At 34.6% G+C, this 20,737-nt stretch overlaps 1 protein-coding gene across 5 annotated transcripts in view; it reads left to right on the top strand.

Moving 5' to 3' along the window:
- CD47 (CD47 molecule) overlaps window positions 1-20,737 on the top strand; it is a 58,324-nt gene that overhangs the window by 22,489 nt on the left and 15,098 nt on the right. For 4 of the 5 annotated variants that reach the window (XM_037525603.2, XM_037525604.2, XM_037525605.2 and 1 more), the window contains exons 3-7: window positions 641-730; window positions 12,742-12,849; window positions 14,366-14,458; window positions 15,458-15,550; window positions 16,895-16,987. In XM_037525603.2, the coding sequence (XP_037381500.1) occupies window positions 641-730; window positions 12,742-12,849; window positions 14,366-14,458; window positions 15,458-15,550; window positions 16,895-16,987 (477 nt within the window). Of the gene's footprint in view, window positions 1-640; window positions 731-12,741; window positions 12,850-14,365; window positions 14,459-15,457; window positions 15,551-16,894; window positions 16,988-19,826; window positions 19,874-20,737 lie in introns of all 5 variants that reach the window. The other variant, XM_037525607.2, reaches the window with a different exon arrangement.

Genomic DNA, 20,737 nt, shown 5'->3' on the forward strand with positions numbered 1-20,737 from the left:
GTTACAACATCTTTCTGTTCCCTGAGTCAGTTTTCATGGGAAGAGTTCATTGTTGCTTTACAGAGCATTCTTGGTGGATGGCACATAAAGGTATTCATTTTAGGAGCACATGATAATAATAGTAGTTAATGTTTACTGAGCATGTGAAAAGTGCCAAGCTTTGGTTTAAGTCCTTTGCATTTAACTTCGTTAGCAGTCAGAACAACAATCCTTCAAGGTGTAGGTATTGTGTTATACTGGTGTTAAAATTGAGGACATCATAAAACAGAGGTGTTAAGAATTTTTGTGCAAAGTCACAAAGATTCTAAGTTACATTGGGTTTCACATGATGGCTATAGAGTCTTGTTCTCAGATCCAGCACCAAATTGCCTCATTTTATAAATGATATGTTAGGTTAGGGAAAATGTGGTGGAGAACATTTAAATAACTAGCCTCTTGTTTCATGACTGACTACGTTATATTGATAAATTAATTACATATGTAATCTGTTACTTGTTTATTTTAAGACCACAGCTTTGATTGATTATCTTTATTTTCCATTATATACTGAAATATATTACAAATGTATTGTTAACCATTCATTGGCAGAATTTAAAGTGATTAAAGTAAGCACTAATTGTAATTTTATTTTTCTTCCTAGTTTCATGGTTTTCTCCAAATGAAAATATCCTTGCTGTTATTTTTCCAATTTTGGCTATACTTCTGTCCTGGGGACAGTTTGGTATTGTGAGTAAGTATCTATTTATGTTTTCATTTATGCTTTAGCTTTGAAATTGTAATTTCAAGTAGGCAATATTAGTGAAATATTTAAGTTGTATTAGGAAGTATAAAATATGATAAATAAGAATATACTATCTTCCTATTCTCCTTGAAATAAATTATTGCCTCATATAATTTGCTAAATTAACTTCTTTAACTTCTTTAATACTGAATAAGGGATAGTAATAACAAAATCTTAAACTTATGATGTAGATTTTAAAGTTTTCAAAACATTTATACTATTATCTTGAGAAAGAAATCATCACAGACTAGTTAGTGTTAAGATAAAATGTTGGGGCCTTCCCCTGGTGGCGCAAGCCATTGAGCGCAGCGCTGTGAAGCTGTCCGCAGCCTCTGCAGCGCCACTTGGATCCCGGCTGGCCACGAGGGTCCCACATGGCGCTGGCAGACCTCTCATGTTGTGCCCGCTGCTCCCCTCAGCAGTGTATTTTGTCAGTCTGCCTGTTCTGTTCCCTGCTCTGTCTCTGGTGAGTCCTCTCACCCTCCCGAGAATCTGGCCTGTACTCCTGTTCTTGTATAAATAAATAAATAAATCTTTTAAAAAAAAAAAAAAAGAATGTTGTACTTTTGAGCATTAAGACTTCCCTCCCTTTATTTTCCCAGTTTGAACTCCTCTGTATGCATGTGTTCATTTATGGGAAAATCCAGCTTGAAACACATCTTGTCATCCTTACCTTGCTATTATACAGTGTCTAAGGAAGTGGCTATGGGACAGTTGTGTTCTTCCATCATGCTTCACTGAAATAATCACAGGACCAAACTGCTCAGGTCAAATCTTGATGCCTTATCAGTTTAGCATCACTAATGTGGAGGGGGGTGGGGAAGGGACAAGGGTGTACAAGGGATGGTGAGCTGGGGGTGGGGGTGGAGAACAAGAACATTTGTTATTCTATCTTCTTTGCAGTTTTTGAGTTTTTGACAATATGTATTATTTTGTAAGCAGAAAAGCATTCAATAAATGTATTTTTAATTGGGAAATATTTAAAAAAAACATTTAAAAGCCTTAATTGAAACAAGCTGCGCAGAGATATTTGAGGCATATTATGCTAAACTACAGAATTTCTGTCTTACACCATAAGATATTCTTAACCATACCACTAGTTACATTTTAGTCTTTTTTTGTAAGTATTTCCACCCAATGAAAAAGTATCATTATTTTCACTTTTCCTTTAAAAGGAGAAAACTGACGCTATGAAAGCTATTTGCTTAGCACCAAGAGCATAACAATGGTTAACTTTGAATAAGAACCCCAAGCTTTTCAACTTACAAACTCTTTATTAAAACTACTGGAGTCATAATTTAAAAAGATACAGTAGAATTGTCACTACTAGGTAAATAGGCTAATATACTTTCTGATTCATGTTTATACCCGACCATGTTTCCATACCAATTTGGTGAAGGAAATTTGCTAAATTAGTGAAGTTCTGAGATGATAATCTAAACTTTCAAAAGGTAACATTTGATTCTGTTCTCCATGTAGTCCCTGACATAGTCATTGAAGGCCAGTTATTCAAGGCACAACAGTAGATAATGCTGATTTCATTCTGCAACTTTAAAAATGTGAAATCAAGTAAAATTTTGTAGTGGCTACTGTATATTTCATAAATTTTGCTTTTACTTAGTAGTGTAAGTCGTGCATATCCAAAATGTTATAAAAATGGGAGGGAGTGACTGGTTATATATTTTATGGGCTCTTCTAGTTCTGGAAATCTTTGTGATTTTAAAGCTATTCTCAACTTCTGTCTGAAAGGCAAAAAAGGAAGAAAAGACTAACAGAGACGGCTGTCATGACAAGTCACAGCTCTTTCAAAACAGTTTCTATACTTGTGGAAAAAATTTTTTAAATTTCAGTAAACCTTTTATATCAAGAAAAAGAATAGTATATAGCATGAAGACCTATTCGGTCTTCACTGTTAGAGAAATCTTGAACCCTGTTGGGACATGTAAACCTTAAGGCTTATATCATGATTTGAGTAGGGAGTAGCTTTTGCTTGTAAGCTTTTGGAATGATTTCATGGGGGTGTCATTTATTGCATTTAGATCGATTGAAGTTTGCTGATCATGGCATTGTCACTACTGACGTTATTTTTAGTGGACTTGAGACAGGAGGGGCCTGGGATTTGGAAAGTCCCTGCTAAACTGATTTAACCTTTCCTGGTGAGTCACTCTAAATCTATAATGACAGTTCATGGAAACCCGTGGGTAGAAAAGGGAGTAGCTGTTGAGCCCCTTACTTTAGCTGAAACAAACCAGAACACAGGACTTGTATAGAACTGCAAAATATGACCTATCATAGCTGAAGGTTCACTATACGACTAATATCTCTGCCCCTTTGTGGGATCTGGCCTCCATTTTGTGAATGTGTGTCCTGTTACAAGGCATTTACAATGATGAAAAGTACACCCCAAAGACACAAGAAAAAGACCTCTCAGATGTGATGTGACCCATTCCCCTTTCCCACCAAAGACCCAAATCTCAATAAAAGACCAGACTGAGGGCCTCCCCTGGTGGCACAGGTGTTGAATGCTGGGCTGCAAAGCTGCCCTCAGCCTCTGCAGCGCCTGTTGGATCCCCGGCCACCCGCGAGAGTCCCACATGGCATGCAGACCTCTCCTGCTGCCCGCTGCTCCCCTCAGCAGTGTATTTCGTCAGTCTGCCTGTTCTGTTCCCCGCCCCTGGCTCTGGTGAATTCTTTCACTCTCCCATGCTTCTGACTATACCCAGTGCTTGTATAAATAAATAAATCTTAAAAAAAAAAAAAAAAAAGACCAGACAGAGCCTTTGGTTGGAGAGCTGCTTCTCTGTGACATGGTCTCTCTGGAGTTCTGTCTCTTGCTTGTTCTCTTTCAATAAACCCTGGTGCTGTCACTCCCATTCTGTGTCTTGCATCCTCATTGCATTCTTGAGTGCACTCTCAAGAATTACCAGATGGATCCAGTAACAGACTGAACCAGGGGTGAGTGTTCACTGTTAGTCATACTTTTATAAAGTAACACATTTTTTTCCCTGACTTAAAAAAAGTAATACATATCACTTTGGAATATCTTACATAATATAGGATATTATAGAGAAAACACAAAAATTATCTAGAGCCCCCCAACCTAGAAATAAAGTTGGTATAGTCTAGTGAATTTTCTGCTTCCCCTCCCTCTTTATTTCTATGTATTTTTGTTATCTTTCTTAAAAAAAAAAACCCATAAATGGACTCATATGGCTTATATACATGTACAACCTGATTTTACCCTGTATTTTCAGAAGACTTTTTATAGTTGCCTGTGCTCTACTGGTGGAGATACACTATAATTTACCTAATGCTTATATGGATAGATATTAAGGCTATTTCCTTTTTTTTTAATACTATGGAAGTAACTCTGCTAAAGTTACATAAGACTAGAATAGCAAAATATTTTAAGGCTCTTGATACATGTTGCCAAAATGTTTTCCATAAAATTATATCAATTGTTGCAAATGAGAATAGCTGTCTTTCACCTCCCAGTCCTGACAGCACTGTTATTCTAAAACCTTTGCTAATTTTAATTTGATGAGTGAAAAAAACATCTTGTTTTAGTTTTTATCTTTGTGTTAATGGAGTTGAATGTTCTTTTTTATATTTATTGCACTGGTCATATTTTAAGGAATGTGTTTATGAGCTGAAAAAAAGTTTCATGGCAATTTTTTACTTAGGCTCATCTTAGAACATGTGTGTGTTTGCGTGTGTATAGATTGTACTTATATACTTGACCCATTCAGTCTGAGCTCACATTTGAAAACTTTTGGTGATAATGGTAGCTAAGCACTTGTGGGACTCTTGCACTGTTCAAAATACTGTATATCTGAAATCACATTTATTTTCCCCAGGAACTTCTATGGTAATAGAGGTGCTATTGTTATCATTCCCATCTTATAGATAAAAAGCTGAAGCACAAATAGGCTAAGTAATTTTCTCACAGCTACCTTGCTGTTTCCTGTTGTTTTGGAATTTGAACCAGTGCCATTTATCACTATATGCTGCCTTCGTGTCTTTGAATTTATTTTGAATTTTTTCCCATGAAGAGTGAACCTGTATCCAAGTACACACACTGAGTAGATGGAACTGTTATTAATAGAGCAGAATTTTGACCTATTTTGTTTATTTATTCAATAAATGTCTATTGACAGGGTGCCTACTGATTACTAGGCACTGGGCTGGAGATGTGGAGTGAAATGCATATTGCCCCTGGCTTTGTAGCACCCACATTTCATTTGAGAAGACATGTAAATGTGCATGCTCTGTGCCTTCTGTCACACCTTTAGCATAGATGGAGCTAAATCTCCTTTTGTCCCCTTTGTAAGAGGCCTCCTGTTCATGGCCTGGGAATTCCACCAAGCAGGAGAGCACTTCTGTTTTCCACTCACTAATTGGTTACATGTTTTTTAGAGTGCACTATTTTGCAGGCCTCAAAGTATTAATAGTAACTCAGACCCATGGTTTTTGTTTTCTAGATTTCTAGTTCTTAACTTTTTCTGATTACCATTTATAATCTGTACTTGACCATGACAGAATCAGGGGGCAAGTAACTCTTTTCTAGCTCTCCATGTCTGTCCTTTGGTTATCCAAGATGAAACCTAGACTTTCCCTAGGATAACATTCTGTACTTATACCAGAATTATCTTTTTACCAGAATTGTATCTTGAACAGTATCTTAGGATGCTATCAATCCTACTGGGGAAGAAGCCTGAGAAGATTTCTAAACTCCCAAAGCCAAGCAGGACTTGGTGAGCCCTAGGCCACATTTTGAAGAAAAGGTCTCTTACAAGGAGATGTCCTTAAATACCTTTGCTTTTAGCTTTAATTTATGAACTTTTCAGTAGACTCTTATGCTTGGCAAACAGCTCAGGGATAAATAGACTCAAATACTAAGGCTTAATAAAAGTAACAAATCTCTAATAGTACTGCATTTTAGGCACTTTGAAAGCTAACCAGCTGACAGTTTCCCATTCCACTGACAATTTCCTGCTGATTTTCAAGGTTTTCTTCCTCATTCTTTAACAAAATAATAGGTACTCTCCATCATTTAGATATCTGATAAATGATTTCAAGTTCTGCCAACCTAGGACTCTAGTTTCAATAGGACTAAGGTTTAATTCTGCATCAGGAAACGGTTAATACTCTGAACTTCTTTGAGACATTTTTATCTATTCTTACTTATCCTTCAAACTTGTATACCAGAAATGTCACCTGTATACTTTATACAGGAAGCCCTCACTTTACCCAGAATGGAGAGACTATAAACTTGACCATATAAGCTGAAACTCTACAAAGCAATGTAATAATTAATGTGAACATTTACTAATGTTCCATGACTTATAATTCTTGTCAAAAACATTGAAAACTCTACTATCAGCAATAGCTGTATTTAAAATGAAAAATTATAGTAAAAACAATATTTTGTCAATGTAAATTAGAACATTAAAAACTTTAAGGTTAAAGTTTGACTAATGCTTGCCTTACTGTGTGTGAATTTGAATACAGAACAAGCATCTTTCTTGGTGAATTGGCATAATCCTTTTTAAATTCAGATCTATTTCTCCCATTTTATCTTTTGTGCTTACAAAGCATGAAATAGCTCCAGAAATTCCTTTCATGTGAAGTATTGTGCCAGAGTCACTTCCTCTGGGATATCTTCATTCTTTTTGTCACATCCTCCTCATTTTTGTTTTTAAGTTCTCATTTATGCCATTAAGTTCACTTTTACCCAGTCCCTCTCCCTGCCTGTCTAGAGTCTTTTGAATGTCAGTAGTGTTGACATTCCCATAGTCAGCTTTTCCTTCTATAGTGATATTTATGTTCAATTCAAAGTTCATTTCCCACATTATCACTTTTCATTACTTCACTCTTCATCTTTGTTGGCCACTTTCTTCTTTTCATCTTCTATTGTAAAGTGTCACATTGGTTTATCATTGGTATACAGAGATAACACCACACATGCTTTGCTTTCTGTATGTGAATTGAGTGACACATATACAGAGGCTAAGCACTGACAGTCCCTGAAAATAGTTCTGTGATTGGTCAATGACTATAATGTATATCTGTTATTTGCATCATGATATGTGGTCTGTAGAGATAGCAGTGAGTTTATACACTATACAATTACTCAGTTTTATATTGTGGTACTGATATTTGAACTGTTTTTTTTTTTTGGAAGGGGGTGACTCGTATTAATTGGCAACTGGATTTCATGTATATGAAAACTATACTGAGAACCACTGTAATTTATTTCAAGTTTTGTATTATAGGCATCTTTCATCTTCTTTCCTAACTTTTCAGTCCCTGCCCAAGATTAGTCTGCAGGGATTTTGGTTACTACTCAGAGGTATTTGATTAAATTCACCTATAGAAATCATTGTTTGGTAACTCAAGAAAAAAAATTCTCTATCACAACAACCTTGAGATCCTACTATGTCTTAAATGCAATCAAGGGTTAGCTTAATATTGAAAGTAAGGCCATGAAAGCACCTTGAAAATAAGTAATGAAGCAGGAGATTTCTTTGTAGAATAGAAAAATCATTCTGCACAAATGAGGACATATGCTAATTTGCACCAGGAAATTTCTATCTAAGAAATAAAATATTACAATAAGTATTGCAAATAATCATTTTGTGACATTGCTAATGGCCTCTATTAGGATGTTGTTATTAAGTTTGCTCTGAATTCTTTTCAATAATCTTGAACTCCCAACACTTTCCCTTGGTCCTGTTTACATATTTATTATATTCTGTTATTAAATGTTTTTATATGCTGATTTTATTGTAGGAGGCACTATGTAAAACTATGTAGAAATGTAGTTGGTATTCCTTTGACCTTTTCCAAATTGAAACAGCCCAACTTCCTGCATACTCTTTGAAGTTATGGCACCATCCACAAGATGAGGGAACCTTTGGAACCTATGAAAGGAAGTTAGTGTGTTGGACATCCTTTTCTTTAATCTTTTATATTCAAAGCACTTGCTATACAAAGCCTGGGCTCTTTTATTTCTGGGTCTTTTAGGCTAAGAGTGTGATTTCTACCAATATTCATTTTGATAAAGATGTTTCATCAAAAACAAGTTGGATAGTATATAGAGTTTATTATAAATTACTTTACTTGCCTTCTGGCAGGTATTCCATTTATAATTGGCATTAATATTCATTTTTCTCTAGCATTAGTTTCACAAAGCCTTCATTGTTTTTTTAATGAGCATGTTAAATATTTTTAAAATAGTAATTTAAATTTAAATAATTAAAAATTTGAAATTATAATTTCATTTGAAAAGTTATCAGATGTGCTTTATTCTGTATCAAAGGCAATATTGATGTGTCGCTCAATAGATACCAAAAAGATTCTCAAATTACTTTCCTAGAGTTATCAGAAAATAGCTCTGTAACAATAAAATAAAACATGTTTGCCTTTATGATTTATTCTTGATTTGATATGCATTATGCCTCACTTATTAGCCCTTCTGTCTTACCACTAATTTACAGATTATTTAGCAAGGGACCCTCTAAATGTCATGTCTTTGAGGAGGCATTGATTTCTTTGACTTTTGGTTTTTGTGGTATGGGCCTATATGGACTTATCAGTCCCTTCTTGGAATATCATGAAAACTAAGATGATAGATTTTTATTGATCTCCTAATTGTCTTGGTAATTTCACTATTTTCTTCCACCACAAAGTTCATTCTGTATTACAGTCACAAGATGAGAAAATTTATTCAGAACATTAGCTGTTTCTTCAGGTGGCTAGAGGGACATGTCACCTCTTCATTCACATGCATTTGAAAGATTAAATACATAAAGCATATCTTTATGTATCTCAGGATAAAGTAGACCACATCTTTTATTTAACTGGGGAAGAAGATCAGAGAGAGGGGAGTATACGTCTAATCACTCTCTTCTGTCCCCATCCCCCAACACACACACACACACACACACACACAGAGGAAGATAAGGGCTATGAGGTAGGAGTATTTTCTTTGTTCATTGCCAACACTTAGAAAAGTGATTTCTGTGTGGTACTCAATTATTAGTGAATAAAGAAATCTACTTGTACCTTGATTTAGGTGGTATGATTTGGACTGATAAATGTGCCTGATTCATTGTAGGCATACAGAAAATATTTGTAGAGCAAATGAATGAACCAAACCTAACTTGTTTCTGAGAAGCTGGCTAGATTTAATTATTTTACAGACAATAGAGAAGGGGAAATTTTAGAATTCCTAATTTGTTGACAAAAATAAGTTTTTGTCTGCTCATATATTTGTTTTTCCTGTGTCATGCAACAGAAAGAAAATTTTTGTTGAAAAAGTAAATATGAACAACACCAAATGCTAGAGAGATTGTGGAACAACCAGAACACTCATATATTGTTGGTAAGAATGCAAAATGGTACAGCCACTTTGGAAGACAGTTAGCAATTTGTTATAAAACTAAACATATACTCTTTCCATATGATCCAGCAATTGTGCTCTTTGGTATTTACCCAAATAGAGCTGAAAACTTATGTCCAAACAGAAATCTGTACAGGGATGTTTATAGCAGCTTCATTCACAAATTGCTAAGTGTAGAAGCAACCAAGATGTCCTTTAGTAGGCAAATGGATAAACAAGCTGTGGTATATCCAAACAATGGAATATTATTTAGTGCTAGAAAGAAATGAGCTATCAAGCCATGAAAAAAAAAACATGGAGGTGGAGCCTTAGATACATATTACTAACTGAAAGAAGCCAGTCTGAAAAGCTGCATACTATACAATTGCAACTATAAGACATTCTGGACAAGTCAAAACTGTGGAAACAATAAAAGATGTGGTCTACTTTATCCTAATGCTAGCAGAGGGGTGGGAGGAGGAGACAGGTAGAGCATAGAAACTCTTTAGGGCAGTGAAAATTCTCTTGTATTATATTAATGGGCTTGTCATTATACATTTGTCCAAACCCATAGAATATATAATACCAAGATTAAACCAGGTGAACTATGACATTTGAATGATTATGAGTGTCAATATAGGTTCATCCTGGTTTTTAAAAAATTGCGATCTGTACCTCCCTCTCCATTTTGTTGTAAATGTAAAACTATGTTTTGAAAAGTACAAATACTGTTATTTCTCCTATTTCATTTTGTGTATTGATTTCAGTACTTTTTGCTGAAGGTGCTTTTCTAAAGCATGCAGTATTTTAAAAATTATATAGATTGTTTGCCAAGCAGATAGAAAAATCATACCAGGAAGTTTTATAGAGCCTGCTGCTGTTAAATTATCTTTATCTTAATGCTAAGTGTTTGGGAAATTACTTGAATTTATTTCTCTTTCATATATATAAAGTTTTGGTAGGTTTCATAAATAAGGATACATGTACAAGAAAACACCACCAGTAAAAGATCTTTGAGGGCCTCCCAGGTGGCACAGCAGGTTGAGCACAGCGCTGTGAAGCTGTCCGCAGCCTCTACAGCGTGGGTTCAATCCTAGCCAGCCAGGGAGATACCCACATGGCACGGCAGACCTCTCCTATCTCACCCACTGCTCCCCTCAGCAGTATATTTCGGTTCGTCTGCCTATTCTGCTCCCCGCTCTGTCTCTGGTGAATCCTCTCACCCTCCCACACCTTGTACCCCAGTTCTTGTATAAAAATAAATAAATCTTAAAAAAAAAAAATCTTTGATGTGATTGGGTTCTATGGTATCTATACCGGGTCACTGACCCTCTAGCTTCACTCAAATAATGGTCAGCTGGCCTAGCAACAAGATGCTGTTTCCATGCTTGCTGTGGGGCCTGCGAAAATGTCATTGTCAGCAAAGAAATTTGCCGAAAGAAACTTTTTAAAGGTTCATTAAAGAAAACATGGAAAGATACTTTACTTACCTGTTGTTAAGTAGAACTCACTAATATATTTGTTAGAGATGTTTGCTTAATTTAAGGAAGAATTTATGTAGCCTTAAAAATAAGCAGTAGTTGAGCTAATCTACAAAAAATAAACTACCTACAACATGTAGTGTATTTTTATGTGAAGGTTTTTTGAAAAGGTTATTTTTCAATAGTAGTGTCTTACGGTATTTTATTTTTGTTGCTATTATTGGCATTATTTTGTTGCTATTGTTGGCATTATTTTTCTGCTACACCTCTTCTAAGCCTGAAGAGGCTGAATTTTATATGAGGTTCAAACTCTTATTTTTGTTAAGGATGGTATGTCAGTCTTTTTGTATGAACGTCTGCTATATTATAAGGTGAATTTTTGCTGCTTGATCTCAGTAGCTTTTTTATGTATTGAATTAAAACTAGAAGAGTCTCTTATGAGTGGTTGATTGATTGTGAGGTACATTTGAAACAGCTTCTATTTTATAACCCTTTTGCAGAACTTTCAAGCTCTATTTAGATAACAGTATACATGGAATTAAAATGAAAAACCTGACATATGTCTAGAAAAATTTCTTTTTTTTCTGTGGCTGTGCCTTTTGTAACCTATACACTGAATTTCCTCTTAGCTACTATATGAACCTAGAAAATAGGATAGCTATAAAAATCTGTGCCCTGTAAGAAGGCAGGGACGTGGCTGAGTCATAGTCAAATAATTTCCAAGGCTGGAAGGATCAAATGAAAGCATGGGGAACCTGCCACATTGGTTCTCTCTCTTTTATGATAAATATGGATTTCAGTTACTCAGCTTCAGAGCTGATTATTGTGTAACTCTTCATATCCCCTTAAAGAGAATAATGCTGAGGTTACAATTTACAGTTTGAGTAGATAGAGATTTAAAAAAAAATAGGTATCTATATTTTACCTTAAATACCTTAACCATAGATTATTATATAACCTTAAGGTATAATACCTTAACAGAGTTTTATCATGGTCACTTAAGGCTTGTCTTTACTATATTTGGTATATTTGTCATTTTAGTGGAAGCCAATTAAATGCTAAATATAACTTTTAAAAAATTTGCCCTCCTGATAGTCACCAGTTGGTTAGTGGCACAGAGAATATCATGTGTAGATGAAACACAGCAGAATTGCAATCGTGCATCATCTCTCTCTGCTACTCAGTCTGCTTGGAATTTACTTTTAACAACTTTGTTGGTGAAAAATTATATATAATATCAACCAAAACAAAACCCCAAAGGTGAATATGTATTTAAAGGAACATATTTTTTTAGGTTTATCCATTACATTTTTCTTTCAGGGAAATGTTGGGTACTTAACAGTAGATCTAGATCAAAATCAGCAACATGTATAATGAGTTCTGTTGAGTATTTCTAGTTTATTTTCATGAAATTATTTTAGCTGAACAATTTAAGCATTTACCACCACCACCACCACCACCCTGACCCCAAATTAGGATTTCAAGAAGATTTGACTTGTCCAATGTTTATTCTACTCTTTCACTACAAAATATCTAGATTTCCATACACTTTAAAATTTCATAAAAAGTGGACCACTTATTTCGTTTTTTAGAGATTGCTAATGAACCACTCATTTCCCATCAGTGTTATGTATATCTCTTGTAAACCTGAAGTAGTTTTACTCCTCTGGGCATATTTGATAATACCTAGGGACATTTTTGCACAACTGGGGCCCATTACTAGCATCTGATGTGTAGAGCCCAGGAATGCTACTGAACATTCTGTAATGAAGAGAACACCCAAATAGGATTATCTGGCCCAAAGTGTTAATAATACCTCAGTCGAGAAATCCTGATATATATAAACATCATTCTTTAAAGTATAATGGGAATAAGGCATCACCTCTAAATTTAGCATCCATATTCCTACTACCATGACATTATTAAGCCACTGCCTTGTTATGAAAAAGAATTGATGTGATTTAACATGATGTGAAGGAATTGTTCTTCAAAGATTATTCAATTAGTAAGTTAACAGTTGGTTTGTACACTTTATACGTTATAGAATTGACTTTATTTCTTGTGATTAAGTTCATATAATTCTTTTTTTTTTTAAGCACTTAAATATAAATCCAGTCACACAAAGGAGAAAGCCATTCTTTTATTCGTTGCTGGACTAGTGCTCACTATAGTTGTCATCGTTGGAGCCATTCTTTTTGTCCCAGGTAAGATATAGAGTTATTATGAGGGAAGCCAGATTGATGCATCTAAGGGCATTCCTGGAGGAAGCGTATTAGTTTCCTAGGGCTACTATAATAAATGACCACAAAGTGGGTACCCTCAAACAATGAAATTTCTCTCACAGTTCTGGAAGCTAGAAGTTTGAAGTAAAGATGCCATCAGGACTATCCTCTCTCCTGAGGCTGTAGGGGCGACGCCATTGCTTGCCTCTTCTGTACTTTGGTGCTTGGTGTCAATCTTTACAACTCCATGGCTTGTGGCAGCATATGGTCAATCTCTGCTTCCTTGGTCACATGGCCTCCTTCATGCCTCTGTGTCTATGTCAAATCTCCTTTTCCACTCACAGAGTTACTTCTTGTTGCATTTAGGGCTCACCTGGATAACCCAGGATAAACTCCTCCTCTTACGATCCTGACTTAATCTTAGCTTTTGCTCTATACCATAATACTCACTCTTTTGCCATAAAGAAATTAATATTCAGATTATAGGGATTAGGAGGTAGGCATATTTTAAGGGACACCATTCAACCCACTACAGAGGAGAACTTCATTAGCCATCAGGTGGAAGTGAGAGTGAATTTGGAGAACAGAGCTGTGGGAAACAGAAGTAGTATTTGGAGGTGGCGCACAGGAATAGGAAATGAGGTTACAGAGCATGTGGGAAGAACAGCAAAGATAGGCTGAGACTCAGAGTGTAAACCATAGAAAGGCACTATTTTTTTGTGAACATAATACAGTATATGTGTAGTGTTTCGGAACAGGAATTTGGCAGCTATATCTTTGCAACTGGAGTTAGTGAGGACATTGGGAGAGAGAAGGTAAATTCAGAAGCAATTTGAAAGAACAGCTGTTTAACTGACGGCAGACTGAATATAGTGAATGAAAGGACATTACAGAGGTGACTCCAAAGTTTCTCAGCTCTGATTCTGTAAGAAGGCAGGGCCAATTCAAGTTTTCAACAAGTAGAAAACTTAGATATTGACAATTAGACATCTTAAGTTTGGTCTTCAACCATCAAAAAACTACCTATTTTGTGTGAAGCTGGAGGGAAAACATGCAGGCACTCCTCAGAGAGCCAGCAGGCTCAGTGCCAGACTACCACAACAAAGCTAATGTCACAGTCAAGTCAGTCATACATTTTTTGGTTTCCCAGTGCATATAAAAGTCATATTTACACTATACTGTGGCCTGTGAAGTGTGCCATAGATTATGTCTAAAAACCAAGGTACACACCTCAATGTAAAAAGCTTTATTGCTAAAAATATTAACCATGATCATATGTTGCTGGAAAAAGTGCACCAATAGGCTTGCTCAACTCAGGGTTGCCACAAACCTTCAATTTGTGAGAAATTCAGTATCTACAGAGTGCAATAAAGCAAAATGCAATAAAATGAAGTATGCCTATATTTCATGGTTTACAAGAGTAGTTTTGAGATTAATTTATTTAATAAAATATTTTAACCTCCCAGGAAAAGATTTTAAATGTTGCTTTTATTAACAGGTGAATATTCAGCAAAAAATGCTTCTGGACTTGGTTTAATTGTAATTCCTACAGCGATATTAATATTACTTCAGTTCTGTGTATTTATGATAGGTGAGTATTTGTTATCATAGTATGATTTTTCCTACCTTTTTCATTTAAAAATGAAAGGCTGAGCATTTCTAGTTTAAGTGTTCATGTATTTTTTTAACAATTCAATAAAAGTCATTTTATTATAAATTTCCCAAGCAATTCTTAGTGACATTTTCCCCTTATGGATTAATTTCAAGGCTAACTTAGGTTTAAATGGCATCCAATTATCTCGTAAAAAGTGATTTTCATATATATTTCTCACCATTCAGATTTTTTAAATTTTGTAATGAGATTTATTAATGATCATCTTCATATTCTTATTTCATTTTTTTGAACTATAAGTATATATTGAACATATATACTTCTTTTGCTAAGCCTCCTGTTTAAAAAAAACAAAACTAGTTCTATAAAATAGGGTTATGAATCACAAATAGTGGAAATACCTATTTTCTTTTATTTATTGACTAGTCTTAACAGTATTGTAGTTTTAAAAGAAAATGCTATTCAATATAGTTGGTGTCATTTTCCCTGCATTTGGGAAGTAAATCACTAACATTTTTGTTCTTATTAAAGAGTTGTTTTATTTTTCTATTTGCACATTTAACCTTTGCTCCTAGAGCTTCTGACTTACTATACAGTTGTCATAAAATCACAATCTAGGTACACAAGATAAAGGTTATCATGTTTACAAAGGTACATTTATATAATGGCTCTCTCCACCAGTATGTGGCAAAGCCATGCATACTTTAAAATGCATGTGTGGCAAAGGCAGAATTGTTCTAAGATTTTGGATAAACACTGTCAGTCTAGCTCAGCCTGCTGTGAAAATAGAAGGCTGCTGAATCTGGAGCTGACTAATTTTAGTAGAAAGGAAGGTTTAGATCCCTGAGAAAGCATCGACTCTCTGACCAGTAATTCCAGAATCAGTCTGAGCTCATGAGATAATATTCTTGATTGCACAAAATACAAGAAGGAATGGTTGCTTATTAAATGCTCTCAACATGCTTTTCCTTCCTCCAGCTATTGGGATGTCCTCCTTCACCATTGGCATATTGATCCTTCAGGTGGTGGGCTATGTGCTCTCTTTGGTTGGCCTAAGCCTCTGTGTCACAGGTAAGGCTTACACCCTTCTTTAGACCCAACTTGTTTTACTATGAATTTTTCTTGGGCAAAGGTGTTGGGTTTTGTTTTTTTTTTTTTTTGACATACGGAATATGTTTTAAAGCAGTCTTAAGTTCTCAGCAAAATTGAGTGGGAATCACAGAGAGTTCCCATATACCATAGACAATTGTAATATCCTCAGCTGTCAACATCCCCCAGCAGAGCAGTACATTTGTTGCACAAAGGTTGAACCAACATTGACATATTATACCTAGAATCCATAGTTTACATTAAGGTTCACTCCTGGTATCCTATGATTTTGACAAATGTATGACATGTATCATAGTCATAAATATATTTAATAATATTCTACAGAAGTGTTTTACCCTTCCCAAAATCCTCTGTGCTCTGCCTATTCATCCTCCCCAGCCCTAAATCCCTGGCAACCACTGATCTTTTTACTGCCTCCATAGTTTTGCTTTTCCCAGACTCTCTTACAGTTGGACATGCAGCCTTTCCTGATTGACTTTTTTCACCTACTAATACGCATGTAAGGTTTTGCAGTATCTTTTCACAGATTCTTGGCCTTTTTGTAAAAGTACTGAATAATATTACATTGTGTGTTTGTACCTCAGTTTACCTATATCTTGGTTGCCCTCTGTTCAGGGCAATAATGTTTAAAACTGCTAAAATATGTACATGTTTTTGTTTAGACATAAGTTTTCAACTCCATTTGAGTGAATACCAAGAGATATGATTCCTGGATTATATGTTAAGAATATATTTCAGTTTATAACAAATTGCCAACCACTTTCCAAAGTGTCTGCACCATTGTTCATTCTCACCAGCAACAAATGGAAGTTCCATTGCTCCACATCCTTGTCAGCATTTGGCATTTTCTTTTTTAACTCTCACTTCCACCTTGCTGAGAATAGTGCTTTCCATATGACTATGAGAATTTTGGCTACAGACTTATTGTTCTAGGAGCCAAGTTGCTATGCCTATATTTGTGGGAGAATTTTAAAAATTACCAGGCCCCAAGTGGTTGGAACCTTGGTTTTATATACCATTTTTCACTAGTTTTGATGTAATTAGTCATGATATGACACGTTATACAATAAAAGCATTTTTAAAAAATAATTGGAGTTATTTTGCTGACTGAGTGACTGAATTAATAATTGATAAATATGTGTAGATAATTTTTGCTTCTTGATAATTAGAAAAAGAATTACTGTCTTTAAAAAGCATTGCTTTAGTATGTTATTAATGAGCTTTGAAATAATCATTAGTCGTTACTTCACGTGGGTTTCTGATACAAAATGGGTTTCTGATACAAAATTTCATTTGTTTTTACAGAGTGCACCCCAATACATGGCCCTCTTCTGATTACAGGTTTGGGTATTATAGCTCTAGCAGAATTACTTGGATTAGTTTATATGAAATTTGTTGGTAAGTCACCCTTATTTTTGTTAGCTTATGCCAGGAATTTCAAATTTATAATTTGGAAAATGCTTTTGGTTCATTCTTATAGTTAAGGTAATTCCAAATAGACTGATAACACCAAAAATGAGAAAATACAATGAGTGCTGCTGTATTTTTAGAATTGGAATGACTTGGGGGTAACGAAAAGGAGCAGGAGTCACATGAATTAATGAAATGTATAGATTATAAACCAGTTTAAAATAAAATGGCTTTCTGTTATATACTGTATAGATTTTTTATTCTAAGTAAAAGGAGAGATTGTTGAGGATTCATGTTAATTCATAGCTAGTCCATGGTTGATAGAACTTTCACAGAAACCTGTCACTTGCTTTTCTTTCAGAATGTCTGTAGATCTTGACTACCCTAAGTAGCAGGAATTGAAATGTAAATTGAAGTGCAGTGTCCTCTTACACATAACTTTAACATATTTTTGATTAAAGCCAATGTGATAAAAACATTGTTTTAAAATTTATTCTTTCACTTTTTAAAAATCAATTATTAAGTGTGGAAATAACTTACTATTTCTGCACTTTGAATTTAACTTGCCATTTTCAAGTAACAGGTCTCTGTAAAAATTCTTACTATTTTTATTATTGCTTTGTTATGGTAGAATTGGTGTACAACATTGCATATGCTTCAGAGTATAGGCATAGTATGGCACTTTTCAGATGTATGTTACCACACCACACCCACCACCGAGGCACCCACAGTCCATCACAGTTCATTGGGCCCCTCCCTCTTCTTTTCCCCACCTCTGTCTCCTGCTAGCTTCAATTTTGGTCCTATTTGGAAGTTTTGTTTTGTTTTGTATTATCTGTTCCTTTCTTTTGTTTTCTTTTGTTCCACATATGAGTGAAACCATCTGGTGTTTGTCTTTCTCATTCTGACTTATTTCACTTAGTATAAGCCCCTCCAGTCCCATCCATGTTGTTACAAATGGCAAGAATTTATCTCTTTTATAGCTGAGTAGTACTCCATTGTGTATATATACTACACCTTCTTAAACAACTCAGATGGTTTCACTAGTGTGTTCTATCAGCCTTCAAAGACAAACTAGTATCTATTCTTCTCATAGTCCTCAAAAAATAGAAGGCAAGAGAATGTTTCCAAATACATTTTATGAGGCCAACATTACTGTGATACCAAATGTAGACCGTAACTGCACAAAAAAGAAAACTATGGACCATTGTTTGTGATGAATTAGATCAAAAATCCTCAATAAAATGTCAGCAAACTGAATTCAAAAATAAATTAAAAAGATCATTCATCATGACCAAATGAAATTTACACCAGGGTACTAGTATGGTTTAGCATTTGCAAATCTATCAGTGCAAATTACCATATCAACAAAAAAGAAAGATAAAAATCATATCATATCAATAGATTCATAGAAAATTTTTGACAAGATTCAACATCCACTTATGATAAAACCCTCAAAATGGTGGTAGAATGAACATATCACAACATTATAAAGGCCATATATGACAAACCCACAGCTAATATCATGGTAAATGGTGAGAAACTGAAAACCTTTCCTCTAAGATGAAGTATAAGATAAGGTTCAGTCTTACCACTATTTAACATAGTATGGAAGTCCTCGCTAGAGCAGTTAAGCAAGACAAAGATATAAACATAATACAGATTGGGACAGAATTAAAACCACTATTTCCTAATGACATGACAATATACATAAGTTTTTATTTTTGTCTAAAACTACTATATTATGAAAGTTAAGCTGAAGGAGTTACCTACCATTTAGTTTCCATTAATCCCCTTCAAAAAAAATTATTTTTTTTTAATTTGTGAAGTAAATCAAACTCTTAAACACTACTCAAATGAATAGAGTAAAAAAATTAACGTTTCTATTTTGCTTTAGGTGAACCATGTTTCTAAAAGTGAATGTAAACCTTGAATTGTTACAGTAATGTGATTTCCCACATGACTTGCATATTGTTTTCAAAGAAATTTTACTTTTATCCCTGAACTTCAGTTTTTGCTGAGTTATCATTGAGCTCAATTTTTTATATATTCTTTGTTCCCCTCTTTAATTAATGCTTATTAGAGAAATAATTGAACTACTTTACTAAAATCTTCCTAGCTTTAGCTTATTTGTTCAAAAGTTAGAGTTGTTTACTCAGTAAAATTTTCTTAGGTTATGCCTCATAAATCGATGAAACACAATTAAGATTTTAAAAGCAAAATGGCATTCATTTGGTAGCTATCATAAGCATCACATTATAAATGTTGATACATATTCTATTTTTGTTGAGTCTTCTAATCACCATTTGTCTGATTCCTGGAGATGACGCTGCTGATTATGTTGCTCCCTACCAGCGCTTGACAGCAGCACATGACCTTCAGTACCCACACAGTGCCAGGTCGTGCTAGGTGTCTTTGACTGATGGTCAGTTCTTTGTTCTTTCCCTCCCCCCCTTATTATCTTAATGGCCTCTCTTTCTCCTTCCTTCCCCATGCCTACTACATTTAACAAAATGTTAGCATAGTCACCAACAGGTCTGGAGATGCTGACTAAAGTGAAACAGGCATTGTCTCGCTGCCACCCCTTTGACCATATCCTCCTGTCTTCTCCACTGCTTATCTGTCAACCAAACCTGTGACACAAGTGCAATTGCAAACTGCTATTCTCACATTAAAACAAAGTGAAAATGAAATCATGAAAAGTTCCCAAAATTATTTTTATTTATAATTTAACATGTAAGTATAGACTATGTAAGATAAGAATTTAGTCCAATTTTATTGACATTTTAAGAATATTCTAAATTAACTTTTCAAATCAACTTGTCAGAATTCAGAGGCACACCTTCGGTCAGTTGAAGGGCAAGAAGAGAAAAGGTACAGGAAAGTTGCTCTTTAGATAATGTGGTAGACTAGGAAAATTGATGTGTTTTTCTTATATAACCTGAATGTATAAATCTGAGTATATGTAACATTAAGGTTACAAGTTTTGACTGTGTAGGTTGTAAAAATTGAAAATGTTTCCAAAATAATTTTTACCCATTGAAGATGCTCTGTTTTAGGAAAGCCTAATGAATATGGCTTGACTTAAATGCAAGAAAATCCTCAGATACTTTTTTCTTTTAAAACTAAGCTGTCTTTTTAAGAATAAGTTAATATTCCAAAAAGAATTTTAACTTTTATATATTCCATTATTTCTAAGTTTAAATTTGTAACCTTAATTGTTACTTTAAAAAGTAAGATTTTAACTTTCATTTTTCTATGGTTTTCTTTTTTAACTGTGTTGGATTTTCTTCATTTGCTTCTTACTGAACACATTTAAATTTTGTAAAATGAAATAGGGGCTAGGAACAATAACAATGCAAAAATACAGAAGATTAAGGGGAACTTACTAAAACTCACTCTAGTTGGGCTTGCTATTTATATAGGGTTTTTATAAGGGTTAGTACTTTTTCATATTTTTAAAGCCATTACCAGTTAGTTCAGTATAATGGTATTGAATCGTGTTTTAATACAAATCAACCTAGAAGCAGTCAGAAGCTTTATTTGCCATGTCATCGCAGGGTGACAAGGCATGTGTGTGTATATGTGCATGTAATTCAGCAATGCTTTCTTGCCTATTATTGGGGAGAGATTAATTTGGCATCAGCATCTAGAAGTATTTCTGAAAATTCAAAACACACAAGTATATTTATGGCACATGGTTAAGTATTTCAAAAAGAAAAGAACAAATCAAGAAGA

Source organism: Talpa occidentalis, unplaced genomic scaffold (assembly GCF_014898055.3).
Source record: "Talpa occidentalis isolate TD23 unplaced genomic scaffold, MPIMG_talOcc4v2.1 talOcc4.4, whole genome shotgun sequence".
NCBI classification, from domain to species: Eukaryota; Metazoa; Chordata; class Mammalia; order Eulipotyphla; family Talpidae; genus Talpa; species Talpa occidentalis.